The 16,187-nt window shown below is 41.6% G+C and overlaps 1 protein-coding gene across 1 annotated transcript; it reads left to right on the forward strand.

Moving 5' to 3' along the window:
- The first annotated feature begins 1,557 nt into the window (after positions 1 to 1,557).
- cacng7b (calcium voltage-gated channel auxiliary subunit gamma 7b) lies at positions 1,558 to 16,187 on the forward strand. The gene is made up of 6 exons (XM_088307461.1): positions 1,558 to 1,988; positions 8,397 to 8,592; positions 9,248 to 9,334; positions 9,709 to 9,849; positions 11,246 to 11,391; positions 12,308 to 16,187. The coding sequence occupies exons 2-6, from the start codon at positions 8,397 to 8,399 to the stop codon at positions 12,758 to 12,760; spliced, it is 1,023 nt and encodes a 340-aa protein (XP_088163587.1). The 5' UTR covers positions 1,558 to 1,988; the 3' UTR covers positions 12,761 to 16,187.

The following is a 16,187-nucleotide window of genomic DNA, read 5'->3' on the forward strand; positions in this document are numbered from 1 at the left end:
ATATTGAGGTAAAAAAAAAAAAAAATTCTCAATTTTATTATTTTTCAAAATCATTCGGTTTTACTCATGTGTGTATAAATGCTTCAGAAAAGCAAACAATCAGCCGTGAATGGTGCTGCAGCCTCATCCAAAGCGTGAATGATTCTCCACAATGAATGACACACACTGGAGGCTTGAACTCGGCACCCTTGACATGCGCTGCAGCTGCAGCGAAGCCTCGCCCCCCCCCCCTCCCCCCTCCCCCCTCCCTCCTCCAGTGCATGCAGCTCATCGCTCACTGTCATCCATGACGCCGCGTTCATCCCTCTTCCTCTATTTCTATCCCTCCTCTCGTTCTCGCCCGCCCAACGTCGTCCCACTCCCCCCCCCCCCCTTCGGTGTGACAATCGTGACACCCGAGGTCGAAGGGCGCCTGAGACTTTTGATATTGTTGCTAAAAATGAGATGATTCTCTCAAGTGCGCTCTAAATATAGACCGAGACCTCTGGGGGCCCTCAAACAGGGCGAGGACACGAGGAAGGAAAAGAAGGACCGAAAGGAAGGAGGAGGGAGACTTGAGGGAATTAGATAGAAGATGGATTGGCGGGAAGGAAGGACATTGGAAGACAGGTGAAGAAAAAGAAGAAAACGCGGGGACAGAAGATGACGGTTAGGAATTCAAGACACAAGGAAGACAGAAAAGAGGGACGATATAGATGGAAAATGAGCGCAAAGACGGAAGATGGATGGAAGATGACAGGAAAGGACGGAAGGAGGACAATGGGAGAGAGAAGGAAAGAGACAGAAAAGCAAAAGTTTGGAAGGAGGAAAGTGTATGTTAGAGGAAAAGATGAGGTTGGGTGTTTGTTACACTACTACTTTCCTCCATTTTTAGCTGAAAAAAAGATGAGCGATTTATTGTTTTATGCTCATGCCAAAACAAAGTTGAATGTAAAAATATCGCTTTGCCGCCGTCATGAGGCATCTGTAAACAATTTGAACTTTTTAGAGTGTCAACTACTCATGGATTTTTGCTACGGGGCAATTGTTCCCTTTTCGCACCGTAGACTTTAGTGCCATCTTGTGGCATCTTGCGGCTCTGCAGAAAGCACAGACAGTACATAGGTGAGTTTTTCAGTCAAAAACGGAAGATCGGCTTCAAAACAAAATCAAATGCGAATATGTGGAAGGTGTACCACTCTTCTTGATATTTTCCTTGCAGTCTTTATGCTCTGTGGTACCACACTGCCTCCAACAGGTCAGTCTTAGTACTACAACTGACATTGTTACGTGTGCGGTGTGCTGTTCTGTTTACATTTTCCTATTTTAAAAAATCATTTTAGAATGATAACAGTCGTCCCCCCTTAAATATGAACGAATGTAAGACAGAAGAAAAAAAAAAGGTAATTGACGATCCCCTTTCCGTTGTCGTTGTTTGAATGAGTCACAATCAGATGAGCTCATATGCGGGCACTTGAGTTCACTTTGTCTTTGGGTCACGTGGAGTTTGGCTTCCCCGATGCACCATCTCTTATCTTTACACACACACACACACACGTGCATACCACACACACTCTTTGACATTATTGCGCGCGCATAAATGACTTAAAAATCCTCGCGCTACTACACTATAGGAAGGCAATCATTAAAGGACGCACAAGCTCCCTCTTTCCCTCTCTCACTGGATCGCTCCCTCTCCTCTCTCTTGCTCTCTCGTCTCTCTCGCTCGCTCGCTCGCTCACACACACATGCGTACACGCACACACTTTTGAAGCCGAAGTGGCGGGCAGGAGCACATCCACACCGCAGTGGTCGCTCCGGATGGATCCAAGCAAGGCTGATGGATACGAGGCTGAAAAGGAGATGAACGTACGGAGGGAGTGAGGACGAGGAAGAAGAGCACCAAAATCCCTCCAAGCCTCCCTGGTCTGCGTGTGCGCGCGCGTGTGTGTGTGTGCGTGTGTGCGCTCCCTTGGCAGCTGACGTGTGCGCACGACTCTGGTGGCAGGGTGAGTAATTCCCCTTTTCTAATGACCATATTGCGTACGTGAGTGTGTGATTTGGCAGTTAGGACCCGTGATGACGCCATTGCATTCCTGACTTATTGTGATTTCAAAAAATAAATAAATAAATGTGCGTGTGTGATGCAGCGTGGCGCCCATGTTGTGTTAACATGCGCACCATCAACAAGAGGAACGCGCATGTTTTCTCCGCACGCCGTGTCGAGGATCCCCCAACTCCGCCTGAGAGTGCGCCTGGGTACGGGGGTGGAGGGCACTTTTGGGGGGGCGCGCGTGGGGTGGGGGGGGGCAGGAGAGGGGGGGTTCTCTGATCCGTCCGCCAGTAGCCGTTATGCGCACGTTGGTGGTGCCTTATAGGCGGCGCAGAGGCAATCATGCACTTTTGCGAGGCATGTCGTTGCCGTGTTGGTCCGCAGATTTGAGCTCGCACGTTTTCTCTCAGAAATTGGCTGAGAAATGTCATGAAGGGATGACATCGCGGCAAATCATAGCAGTCACGCCATGTCATAAGCAACGGAGTGAAGCCCGGATGGAAAATCGTTTGTTAAGCAGTTTAAAGCCCGTCTACTGGTATCCCATTAACAAGAAGAAACAATATTTAATTCCAGCATGCCTCAACAACACCCCCCCCATACTTTTTTTAGCAAGGAAAATAACAATTTATTCTATAATTATGGATTTAATAATAACATATATGAATAACATAATTAATTTCAATGTAAAGAATTAAACAGTTTGTGAGTCATGATGAATTCTTGGCGGCTTCTACCGGTGCGAGTGACCAACTGACTCATAACTGCTAAAATATTGGTCGTTCTTTACGGATAATATACGTCGGGATTACTTTTATATTGTTTCTACGTGTGTTGCTGCGCCATTTGTGCCACATAGGTGCTATTTATTAGCCCTTCTGTAGCTTTCCCGTAAATGTGTTAGCATTTAGCTAGTGGCCTTAAACTCAACATCATGTCTTTAAATTTAAATACACAATCTGTAATTATTTTTGTTTCATGCATAATTTGACAGTAAAAACTAAAAATGTAGAATTGCAAAATGACATATATATGATATATATATATATATATATATATATATATATATATATATATATATATATATATAAATAAAATGCTGGTTAGTGCATGACGGCTTAAAGCTGTGGAGCTGTGAATGGCATAGGAAATAAAACTGATTGGATGCTGATCAAGTGCTATGATCTCCCATTACTGCAAAACAAACGGTGCTGCTATTAATAAAGGAGAGTGAGCAACAAGCAGGTGCATAATAACGAGAGAGAATGCAACGGGGAGCGATGCGCCGATAAAGCAAACATCCTAAACCAATTACTCTTTCCTACCTTAGCTTTAGAGCCAGTTAAGATCTCTGATATGATTGCGATGTATCGGCAGAACATTTTCTGTTTGGATGCACATACTTTGGGTTAAAAATTTGCGTCACGTTGAAGCAGTACGTGTTTTGCAGGAATTAGTCATCTTTTTTTTTTTTAATAGTAGCTAGAAGTTGCCAAATATAATGAAAAGCCCTGGTCTAGCAATCAGATTGTATGTTATCATTTGAAATTGCTCCAAAATTGCTGTTGATGATCTTCAGCAATTGAAAGGACCCTATAATATTTTTGGGATTTCCCAGTTTTTTAGAACCAAGGCGTTCCCCCTGTGTCCATTCTAAGTACTCAACATTTGAGTTCTCTGTTAAGTCATGTTTTACGGCAAACTTACCGTGAGTGCGACAGTCACCGATACACTATTCAGCTCTTTACTGGGAGAACAGTAAAACGCACTAATGCACTCGGATGCAGCCGTCAGCCAAAGCTTAGCAGGCCCCGCCTCTTAAAGGCACATGCATGCAAACAGACATGACAATAGTTTCAGTATTTTCTAAGACTTTTATGAGTGCAAATTTTGTGTGGTTGGAACATATTTTGTATGAGTTTAAAAATTGCTTGATTAATTCAATATGTTTGTGTATTTTAAGTGTGTGAGGCGAGTTAAACTATAGAACAGTGTGTTTTATATGGCCCGTATCGTGTGGCTTGTCACCTATACTGCACAACCTGTACAAGTTGTGAGCTCCTGCTATCACATCCCCGCTCCCTTCTTTTTTTTTTTTTTTTTTTATCCATCATGGCCTCTTTCTGTCTTCCTCGGAGAGACTCGGCGGTGATGTCAGCCTGGAGATTGTGACACACGACAGAGATTGAAACCCTTTCGTTCCCCCCTCATGTGGCTCCAATCTATCCAATTCAACTGGCTCATTTCTTTCTGGGCCAAGGAGAGCTGGGGCCTTGTCTCAGAAGGCCGTAGAGTGCATTGTTAACTCGCGTCTAACAGGGGAAGTGGCTTTGTTTCCTTTCAATCTCAATCTGGACTATTCCAGGTTTAGCTCTATAATTCTGCTTGGTTGGGCGCTTTGAGTGAATAAAAAATGACATGATCTGATTCTACCTCGATCAATTTATCTAGTTATCAAACTAGCTAGCTAGCTAGGTATCAAACTAGCTAGCTAGCTAGCGAGTTCGCTAGCTAGGTATCAAACTAGCTAGCTAGCTATGTAAAGTAACTGACTAGATAGGTAGATAAATCTTTCTATCTCTTGATAGTTAGCCTGTGACGCATCATTTATTTATTTTTTTGTTGCTGATAGGGGCTCATTTGCGCCAGCTTCATTTCAAGGTGTGCTTGTCGTCGTTTTGGTTGATCACGGAAGAACCATCGCCCCGTCGCCTCGCCTCGAGTCGTGTCGTCCCGCCAGTTCCTCGGTTCTCACTCACGTGGCTCAATCTCTCTCTCTCTTCTTCACATGAGACACAAGAGCTCAAGCAAAGAGCGAGCGCCATTTGTGCAAATTAGAACTTTAGACATTTGATCGCTTTGATTTGTGGCCCTTTCATTGGATTCGTCTTTGTGTGACAAAAGAGTTTTTTTTTCCTACCCTTGACTTTGGCATTTGGAACTCTGTGAGTGCTTTGCCCGCTTCGCATTTGCAATCTCTCTGAGAACTTCTCTCATGTTTGCCTTCACGAGCAGGCTACGAGAGCTTTGTTCTAATGCACAGAAAGGTTAGTTTTAACAATAAAATGATGCGTCATTCATATTTTTAAATCATATAAGGAATAATGAATGCGATCATAATTTAACAATTATTCAATAGAAGACATTTAAAACTCACACTTTACCCCCCCAAAAAAATATCAGACACCAAAAAAACCCTCTTACAGTCATCATAAAATGTCTCTCTCTCACACAGCAGATAATCTCACACACTCACGCACATGCAGCAAAAAGGATCACCACCCAAAAAATTGCACATTCACCAAAAAAAATATCACACAAAATCTCACTCATACGAAAATCAGCCCAAATCAAGCAACAAAACTGTCTCACAAAAAATTAACTCTCACACAATATCTCTCACACAAACAAATTCTCATGTGAAGTAACAAAACTCTCACCACAAATTAACTCTCCCACTAAATCTCATTAACACAAAAATATCTCCCATGCAACCACAAAACTCTCACTTAATCTCACTCTAAATTGCCACTTTCATCAAAATAATCTCACACACAACAAATCTCTTAGATAAAAACTGTCACACTCACCACACAAACATCCAAAAACTCTCAAGATAAAAATCTTACACAAACACCAAAAACCTTGCTCTCGCATGACACAAAATCTCACACAAAACAAACCACTCTTACACGCAGCCCCCTGAAAAATACTCTCACACACCAAAAATAATCTCACAATCACCTAAAAACTATACCACGGAAATTCTTTTATTCACAAAAAAAAACGTGTGAAACCTTTTTCTTGAGCGCCAACTGAACCGTAGCAACACGGTGTACATGGAGTATTTGTGTTGTCATTTTGCTGTGTTTTTATTGTGTAAGAAATAAATTTAATTTGTGGCCTGCATGGCACCTCATAAAAAAAAAAAAAATTCTATTTTTACTCTCTCGATAAAGTGCCGTTACTTTATAAGACTTGGACATTTTTTGACGTGCTAAACGGGGCAGACGGTTGTCATGATTGCAAACAACGGCACAGCACGGCTGTACAGACGGGAAGATTAAAGTCGTCTTGTGTTTGAATGTTTGTGCAGCTCAGCAACATCAGCAGCGGATTGATTACTCGTCGACTTGTGGAAGAACAACACGTCTGTTCTGTTCACAAACACGCATGAATGATTATTAGTTGTAAGCAGACATGTACTGTATAAAAAAAAATATATTATTTTTATCCGATTTGCACTTTCTATCCACTGCTCTTTACAAAGCGTAAGAAAGAAGTTTTTTTTGGGTGGCAAAATATTCCATCCCCCTCATGTTTGTGGTGTGTGTTGCTGCTATTTTTGCAGTGTGTCGCTGCAGGTTATGTGCATGCACATGGACCTCACGCAGGCTCATCTTGCTGTAAAATGAGCGATTAAATTCGCACGAGAACACATGTTTTTACACTTGAAACCTGACCAGAAAATGTTTTTTTTTAATCAATTGAAACATTATTTACGAGTATTAATTCAAAAATAATCACGGGTTCAAATTTATTAAACTCGTCAAATAACCATTCAGCTTGTGCTTTAAATCAACCTTTTATTCAAGCAGGGAATGTATTTTAGAAAAAATATCACCGCGCATCATAACTTGAAAATTGTTAAAAAAAAAAAATAAAAATTTAAAATGTGAAATTGTGCAAATCTGATTTCTTTTTGCAAATCGCAATATGTGCTGGTACCTTCTGTCATCGAGTGCAACAGCATATAATTGTTTTGCTAGTCGCTATATGTTGCAGGCACAAAAATTAAATTAAATTAAATTAAATTAAATTAAATTAAATTAAATTAAATTAAATTAAATTAAATTAAATTAAATTAAATTAAATTAAATTAATAATCATCCCTGGCACTTTGGCTTTGACCGGGCAGATGCACCATATCTGCGTAATTGAGAAGTCGTCGTTTGTCATAGCATCCACAGTCGGAGTTTCATCGACTAAAATGTTGTTTGCGGCATAGCATTGACTGCTGGAATGAGACGTTCTATTCTAATGACCGATTCTTATAAAATTGTATTCAGACATGATTCTTGACCCCCCCCCCCCACCCTGATGACCTCATAGTTTTTCCACTGATGTTGTTTGGTTCTGTCCTGTTATGGATTCATGTGTGTTGACGCTCTCTAAACTCTCGACCGGTTTCGTGGAGGAAAACGATCCTTAAACAGCATCGTCCCCAAAAGACAGCGGCCCGCAGGGTATCTGCCCTTTATGCCAGATGGCCAGATCAGCCCTGTTGGCATCGATGGATGAACAAAGATGTATTTTTAGTCGTTTTGGACCTGTTAAGGGAATTTGGATCTTTTGGTTCGTCACTGAAAGAAAACGGCCAATCAGATGGCTAGCTTGATCATCTTAAAAACTTGATTTCAAATTTCTTTTGAAGGAGCGCATTCATTTTCAGGGATGAAAACATATTTGGGCTCGGTTGGCTAGATAAAAATATTTCACGAGTACAAGACGCAGCCGAGTTAAATCAAAGGAAAAAAAAATGTCAGGTCCAGACTCCAGGTACTCAAACCCTGACTAATATATGCTTTTCCTGGCCAATTGTAATCGGTTAGTGAATGGACTTTTACTGTCATGAATTTATTGTTCTTAAGAAGGTAATTGAAAGGATTGTTTTTTTTTGTTTTTTATTTTTATAAACCATGAGTCTAAAATAAACAATTGAACTTAAGAAGTGGTTTTCAAAGTTAATTGTCGCTATTTTCCAACTCTGCGGTTCCATATGATTCAAACCACAAAAACAATACCAAACACCTGTCAGCCGCATTCCCGAAATGTTCTTTTTTTTTTTCAAAACAGCCTTTTATTCATCAAGGCTACGTGAGCATTTCATTCCTCTCGCGATGACGCAATCAACTCAATCAAAGCAAAGGAGTGAGAGCTGACATGAAACAGATGCTGCCCGATTGCACATCCAGCCGCTCGCAAATGGAAACGGACAGCATGCTCTCAACAGTTTGCGCGCACGTGTGTGCGAGCGTGCGTGTGTTTTTCTCTTTATTTTGAAGTGCTTTACCATGAAGTCGTCATGTGTTGGCTTCACGCTAACCTTTGCCAGGATTGGTTGAGGAGGATGTGTGATGACTTCATCTTTAGCAGTAACAAGGCCAGACAGGAGGATGGCCGAGGGGCGTGTGCATCCAAGTGTGCCTGATTTACCCCACCCGTCCCCCCCACCTCACACCCCCTCCAATCCTAACAACTTCCCTTACTTGACCCACTCCAAATAAATGTGCTCCACACACACACACACACTCACACGCACACACATCCATCCATCCACGAGTCTCCTCTCTGTGCCCTCCAGATGAGTTCGTGCAGCAGCCGCGCGTTGACCATCCTGTCCACAGTGTTCGGGGCCTGCGGGTTGCTGCTGGTGGGGGTGGCCGTGTCCACCGACTACTGGCTCATCATGGTGGAGGGCGTCATCCTGCAGCACAACCAGAGCATGGAAGTCAAGATGGCTCTGCATTCAGGCCTCTGGAGGGTTTGCTTCGTGGCCGGTAGGGATGGCAGAGCTACGCGCTGGATGTCATGACAAAAAAAAAAAAAAAAAAAAAAAAATGCAACATGCAGTGGATATAAAAAGTCTACACACCCCCCATCACATGCCAGGGTTTTGTTTTGCAACTTTTACTACTGTACTGTTTAGGCGTGGAACAAAAAAATTATTGGAATCAGAAAATGGGTTTCAAGCATGTCGACTCAAACCGAATCAGATTGCACCACTTTAAAATATATCGAGATACGTATTGAATCTTTTTTTTTTTGAAGCGATATATCTTTGAGGAGAATGTCACATTTACGGTACTGACAAGTTCATTCATATGTGCTTGTATGTAAAAATCACAAAAAGAAACTCATTGCATCATACCTTCATCCCACTGAATTGAACCGATTCTAGTCATTCCGCTTTAAAAGCGAACCATCCTTGAATCGTATCAAAACCCAATGCGTCGTATATCATATACAAACTGACTTTATATGACATTTTTGGACTACTGTCATATTTTATGATTATTGTGTGTGCCTCTAGAAAAATAATTTGCTATGTTTTATGTTTTTCTGACTTGTTGTATAATCTAACTACAGCATGTGATTATTATTATTATTATTATTATTATTATAATTATTATTATTATTGCGGTCTATTTTTAGGGGCTGAAAACGGCAGATGTGTTGCATCCGAGTACTTCACTGAACCTGACATCGAAATCACCACGGAAAACACTGCAAACATCCTCAGTGAGTACCAACCTCATACTGTACATTTTAAGTTGGAACGACCCCTGCTGGCGGATCGCAGGTACTGACATTAGCCCAGACTAATGTTGTACTGTATACTGTCGATATTCTAACTCACTCGTAAATTTTTTTACGCGCCATCATAGCCACTTTTGGCCTACTACTAAAACATTCTGACGTATTATTGTAGCTTCATCTCTCCATATTTGTATAAGTGTCGTTAATAATAATAATAAAATGTATTTCTATGATTAGTACATTTTCTACTCCTACTTCTGCGACTTACATATACTCTCATTAATTCTATGACGACTTGTATAAAGCTACGACTACAACAGACAGTTGATGTTTTTTTTTTTTTTTTGCCTCCACAGAGATGGTGCGCACAGCGACGCCGTTTCCGATGGTGTCGCTGCTCTTCGTCTTCACCGCCTTCGTCATCAGCAACATCGGACACATCCAGCCTCAGCGAACCATCCTCGCCTTTGTCTCGGGAATCTTCTTCATCCTCTCAGGTGTCACTTGTCCTCATTCGTCCCCACAGTGTCAATCGATTACTTCCCCAAACTATTTTAGGGTCACAACTGCTTAGTTGCTTTGACTTTGAAATGGTGGGATCGATTTCAATTGTCCACAACAATGTAAAAACAAACCCAATTCCAAACAAACCCACAGTGATGATGACGTCACTTCACCTTCTTTTCACAATAGAGTACAGTAATCCTGTTGAGTCATGTGATTTTTCTGCATTATTGTAGTTGATCCTTTTGAACGCCAGGTGGCGGTCACGGCCCCGCTTGCTTCTCGTTGTCTGTGCGCTGAATTGTGGCAGATTGCGGCTCTTGAGCTCCACTTGATGTGTTGCGGCACTGCAGTGCTCACGGGAACATCAAACAGCATCTCAGGCTTTGTTAATTAAAAAAAAAAGAAGAAGAAGACTAGGAGTTATGTTATAGTAGTTATGTAATGGGTCATTGCAATAATTTTTTTTTAAACTTTTTTTTTTTTTAGATATAATTAGCTAATGAGCATCAATGCAATGGATTTTTAGCTTCTTTCGTTGGGCATGCTGCTTTTTACGTCACAGTGCTTAAAAACGTATTATACCAGCATCAAATGTAAGATTTATGGCTTCATTTAAGAGCGTTGGCAATTTCCAACATCATTTAAATGTTTCTGGAATGGTTTTTACATCGGCGCTTAGACACTTAGCTTGAGAGTGTCACAGAGTCATCAGCAGTTGGCAACAGCGATATAGAGACTGGAAGAGCTGGTCTCGCCTTGTCTGAGAATGTCGAACTATCCAAAAAGTATTGAAATGTGTATTCAAAATTTGAAACTTGGTGCAATTATTCGCCTGCTAACTTTTTAACGGGTTTATCTCAAGAAATGTCCGCAATAGCCTGTGTGTGTTAATTTTGTAGCTAAAAAAAAAGCTTTCCAAGGTAACGTAAAAGCAAAGGTGGGTCTGCCGTGCTGTGCCCTTAAATATTGCAATGCGTCCTGAAATTATTCATGCTGAAAGTATGCAATCTTCCTTTGAATATTGAATAATCGACGTGGGTCATATGTTGCCTCTCGTGCGCGGGAATGTTCCTGGAAAGAGACTTTGAATGTTGCATGGGACGCCCCCAGCGGGGGGGGGGGCTCAAGCGGCTCCGTTTTGAAAGCCGAGGTCACTTTTCAAACAGGAAATCCATATTGTACCACATGGCACAATACCACACAGAACGCAAGTCGAAAACTCACTTTAAAGTCCTCATTTTTTTTTTTTTGCCGGAGTAGAAATGCAACATGAATTCATTTCCCGATTATTTCCACTTGATGAACCTCGTCTTCGATTCAGGTTTCAAAAGCTTCATGCTGATGCTTTTTTCTCTTTTGTGTCTTAATTCTGGTTCCGGCGTACAGGCCTGAGCCTGGTGGTGGGCCTGGTGCTCTACATCTCCAGCATCAATGACGAGGTGATGAACCGGCCCAGAGAGCCCGAGCAGTTCTTCAACTATCACTACGGATGGTCCTTCGCCTTCGCCGCCTCCTCCTTCCTGCTCAAAGAGGTCGGTCGGTCGGTCGGTTGGTCGGTGGGTCGTATTTGCGGACAACAATTTCAGCATTTATGTGGCGGGATGGGATTTTTTTCAGTGAAGAATAAAACACATAGAGCCTGAAATCTGATTGGGTAAAAGAAATAAATAATTAATCTATGCTATGCGGAGAAAAAGACTGAAAACTATTTCCTGGAATAAATGAGTTGTAAACATAGGACAATGCTTCTAAGAGTCAAGAGGCCTTCATTCGACATTATGACCACTTATGCAGTGAAATGAGGTCTAATTGTGTGTGTGGATGCTTGGTGCAGTTTCATGTGGCTCCTTTGCGCTTCCCTCCCTCCTCTCCTCTCGTTATCCGCATCACTGTTTGGTGCAGTGTACAGTTGAGCGTCGTCATCCTTCTCATCCTCTTCTCCCGCTGCTCACTTTCTTTCCTTCTCCATCACATTTACTGCACCCGCCATATTCTTCTGTCGTAAACTCTTAAAACACGTTAGCCAATCTCATTTGCAGAGCTTTTTTCGTGATAGTTTGTTGAAGTAGAAGCCAAATTATTAGGTACAATAGCATAACCCATAAGAATACTGGGGCTTGTTCAAAAACACAAATGTAAATTATGTACCTCTTTTGTTGAGAATGTTAATATCCGGAAGGGTTGAATGGTGGTTAAAGGTGTAATGTATCAACTTGACCACTAGAGGGCGCACCAACACTTTAATTCCGTGATACCTGAAGCCTGGGGGACATTTAGTGTCAGAATAAATACAATAATGACACAATTACAGTATGTTGTTTTTTATGGGGGTTGGGGCGGCGTTTTGTGACCCCCCCCCAAAAAAAAAAAATAAATAAAACGTAAACAATATATATGGCCCTCAGCTGCCTGTGTGTGAAAATCAACCTCTGCTTTTTGGGTGCTTAGGGCGCAGGTGTGCTGTCCGTCTACCTGTTCATGAAGCGCTACGCAGAGGAGGAGATGTACCGCCCCCACCCTGCGCTCTACCGCCCCCGTTTATCCGACAGTAGCGACTACAGCGGCCAGTTCCTCCACCCGGAATCGTCCTGGCCGCCGCCCAAGCGAGGGCGCAGCACGTCGGAGGCCTCCAGCGACATCTCCATCCAGCTCAACCAGCCACCACCTCCCCCGCCCAAAAGCGGCGCCCAGAAGGGCGGCCAAGGCAAACCGGCGTCCGGGTCTTCTTCCGGGGGGAGCTACCCCAACCACCCGCCGTCTGCCGGGTACCCCACACACAGCCTGCCCAGGTCGCATTCCCCGCACCCCCAAGGCCCGGCCCTGTCGATGGCTGTGCCCCCTCCGCCCGTGCCGCCCCCTCACTACCACACGCACATGCACATGAGCGCCTCCCCGTGTTAGAAAACGGCATAGACTCCTTTTCCTCATGTACATTTAGAGCAAAAATCCATCTTGGATTCAAAGAAGTGTGGCGTTCAGAACAAGATGACCCAAGTTTTGCAGAAAGCGTTCAAATGATCACAAGGAGAAGAGCAACGTCGAGCATGTTATTAGTGGGGGCGGGGGAATTATTGCCTGGAAGTGCAAGCGATCACGTGACTGAGGACGCACAAACTTTTATACGTAGCGATCTCGAAACGTGGACGACGTGTGTACCTTTCTACAAAATTAGAATGTGATTTAATATACCCGAAATTTCGTACATTATCGGTCACACCTCCGTAGCAGCGTGTAGGATTATTATTACAGTTAATAATACAGTAGATGGTGAACATTGTATGTGAATGTTGTCACCGTTTTGAAAAGAAATGCAAGTGGATTATCGTCCTAAATATCATCGACTTTATGTTTTGTATATTTGTTGAAATAGTTGTACATAGAGTCGCACACTGGAATTCATGTTCTATAGATAATACTTTTGGACTCAAGACGAAGACAACGGAAGACTGTCGCTTTTGCCTGATGCAATAGGCTGGTGATGACATCATCAATGTTCTCTCATTTCAGTAGAAAACATGTCCCCTTCTTTCCCTCAGACATATTTCCACTTCAGTCCTCAGTTAGTTAAATGTGCTGCTGTACTTAATTTGAAGGTTGAAGTACCAAATGCTGCTCATGACGGTTTACACCCTCTGCTGGCAACCTGGAGTACTGCGCCTGGACTCGCCATGCTGGCCTAAAGTTCTTCATTTGTAGGCGCTCACTGCTGCGAGCAAATATTGCAGATATTCTTTAAAGAGCAATTTCAAGAGAATTTCAATTTGAAACATAGTGTCAGTTAAACTAAACCATCCTTACAAAATGACAATTGGACCACAGTGTCAGAAGAATTTAGATTTTCTTTTTGATAGAACATGTTCTCATGCATATTTCCCAACATAATGGTGGTCCTCGGTTTATGATCTAAAAAAAAACCATCTGACGTTGCATTTTGGGGACAGAGGGGGTACATATACAGCCACTAGGACAATCTACGTTTGAATATATGGTCATGTGACACATGAAGCAATGCTCCGTTCCTGTTATTATGATCACAAAATATAAAATATTTCATTGACAAGATTAACAAATAACTGAAATAGTGAACCAAGCAGTCACGGGCATCCAAAGTAAGGTTCAATTCAAATAAAAAAAATACATGTAATAGCATTTCCATTGGCAATCAGCAATTCGGCCATGAATCGACATGGCAAGTATTGCGGGATTTACAATTCGCCAAAACTGGAAAAAAAAAGACACACTTCACAGTTTTTTCACTTTATTGCTTTCTGTTTATGTCCTAGATTTTTTTTTCCCCCCACTCAAATATTTTTCTAGTGCGCGATTGTAGCTTAGTGCTTGACGACGACGTGTTCAAATTTGGGTTCCATATACGGAACTCCGTCGTAAACCGAGGACTCCCACGACTAATAAAATATTCCTTCTTATACTCTACTAAACCAGAAAAAACATCCATTTTCTCCCAATTCCGTTGCATGGTTTGTCTTACAACATCTTGCTACAGTCCAGTCTGGTCAGAGGAGAAATGGAAGCGCCACGCTGTGGTCTAAGATCTGCACAAATGGAAGCACAGGGTAGACGCTTTCTTATTATAATGAGCTTACTCATAAAGCATGTAGCGAACAAAAAACAAAAAAAAAACAACGCCTTTTTTGGGGGGGGAAGAAAGCTCACTAGATTTTTAAATAAGAGACGTTTATGATATGCACAACTTGTTTTTGATAATAACACACACACACACACACCAAAAAAATATACTGTGTCGTTCCAATCCCAAGCGGAATCTGTTAAGTTATTTAATGTGAAACTGATTAGCATTTATTTCATTTTATTTCAATTAACATTGTGACAGATTTTTGACACTTGCACTGCAGGCTTACCGGTACATTTTTTTCATTGAAATGTCAAACTTCTGTTCTTCCCTGGAAAGTGAATTCAGAGATTTGCTTTTAAATACGTAAAATATGTTTCCAGGCAATTGCGGAAAACTTGCAGAGACTGACAATTATGTAGCACTCACTTGTTGAGAATTTGTGTGAAACAGCTTTTCAGCAGTTTTCTAGTGCAACTGGAATGTGTAGTTAGCTAGCGAGTATATGCTCTTCACTTCGGATGGACTCTTTAGAGGGCCTCGTTGTTGGCGGTGAATGTGTGTATGTCACACTGAGAAAAGGAGAAAGAGAAAAGAGGAGAAAACGAAAAGAAAATTGTCCAACCTTAGCTTTGGTAACTCCAATGTAGCATAATTGCATTAGAGCGCCTCATCGTCACGACATGGAAAAGCCACCGCGATGTCTCAGTCGGATAAATTCAAGCCGCCAGAACATGTGAGATATTTTCATGTCCCAAAAACGTATAGTTAAGTGTGGCATCCATTTTTCAAAAGTGTCACCGTATTTGATTGACAGTTGACAGCTGAGCAGGGCGCGGATACCGTATGTTCTCCAAACACACCCACGGCGTTTGAGAGCAGAGAGAAAGGCTTAATTTGTCACTGTTTTAAGTCTCATTTTATACACTTGTTGATTTTTATTTGTATTTTTTTTGTTATTTATTCACATTCGACAGGGGTTCTAACACTCTGCTCTGTGGTATGCCAAATTTATTTTCATTTTCATGACACCCTTATTTTCACTTTAGAGGAACTTTGAAGAACAAATGATGTTGCTATAATGAAAAAGGTTTAGTTCGCCTGTCAGGAGTCGCTTCGAACATGAAAATTATTTATGCAAAAGTCTGCTTCTGACTTTTTCAGTTTTGTGTTACTGTTTGTAAACAAATCTTTAAGACACATCATATATTTAATACATAAAAATCATCTCTGAAATTAGTTTTTTTTTTAACATTTTCTCATCATTGTGATATGATTTAAAAAAAAATAAGAGACATCACAGAGATCATCATCATCATTTCAACTTTCAGCTCAGAGTATTCTGGATCTTTTCATGCATGCAGTTCCACGCGTTAAGTAAATTTCTGCTCTCATCTCTTTCCGCTCCAAACTCCACCATCATCATTTTGCATGTGGATCGCATCTGACATCTTACCTCCTGTACAAATCCATTTTCATTTTGAACCTCTTCAAAATATTTGAAAACCATTCAGTGCCTCTTAATATCCCTCCAACCCCCCCCCTCTACTTTCCTTTTCTGCAGACAACATTCTATACAATATTGTAGCTGTGCTTGCTTCTGCATTGTCTTCTTGACATAGAAAAAAAATTATGCTATTATGGCCTAAGTGATGCTGTACTATGCCGAAGTTACATAACTAAAAAGGTGAGTGGTGACACCTTATGCAGCTAAACATCAATAAATCTTCAATCTTT

Source organism: Idiotropiscis lumnitzeri, chromosome 10, assembly GCF_059441095.1.
Source record: "Idiotropiscis lumnitzeri isolate Australia: NSW breed Sydney's pygmy pipehorse chromosome 10, RoL_Ilum_1.0, whole genome shotgun sequence".
NCBI lineage: Eukaryota > Metazoa > Chordata > Actinopteri > Syngnathiformes > Syngnathidae > Idiotropiscis > Idiotropiscis lumnitzeri.

Excerpts from the sequence above, each read along its gene's own strand:
- cacng7b (XM_088307461.1), top strand. The coding sequence starts at position 8,397 with ATGAGTTCGTGCAGCAGCCGCGCGTTGACCATCCTGTCCACAGTGTTC. Across the intron at positions 8,593-9,247 it reads GAGGGTTTGCTTCGTGGCCG|GGGCTGAAAACGGCAGATGT; the intron begins GTAGGGATGGCA and ends GTCTATTTTTAG. Across the intron at positions 9,850-11,245 it reads AATCTTCTTCATCCTCTCAG|GCCTGAGCCTGGTGGTGGGC; the intron begins GTGTCACTTGTC and ends TCCGGCGTACAG.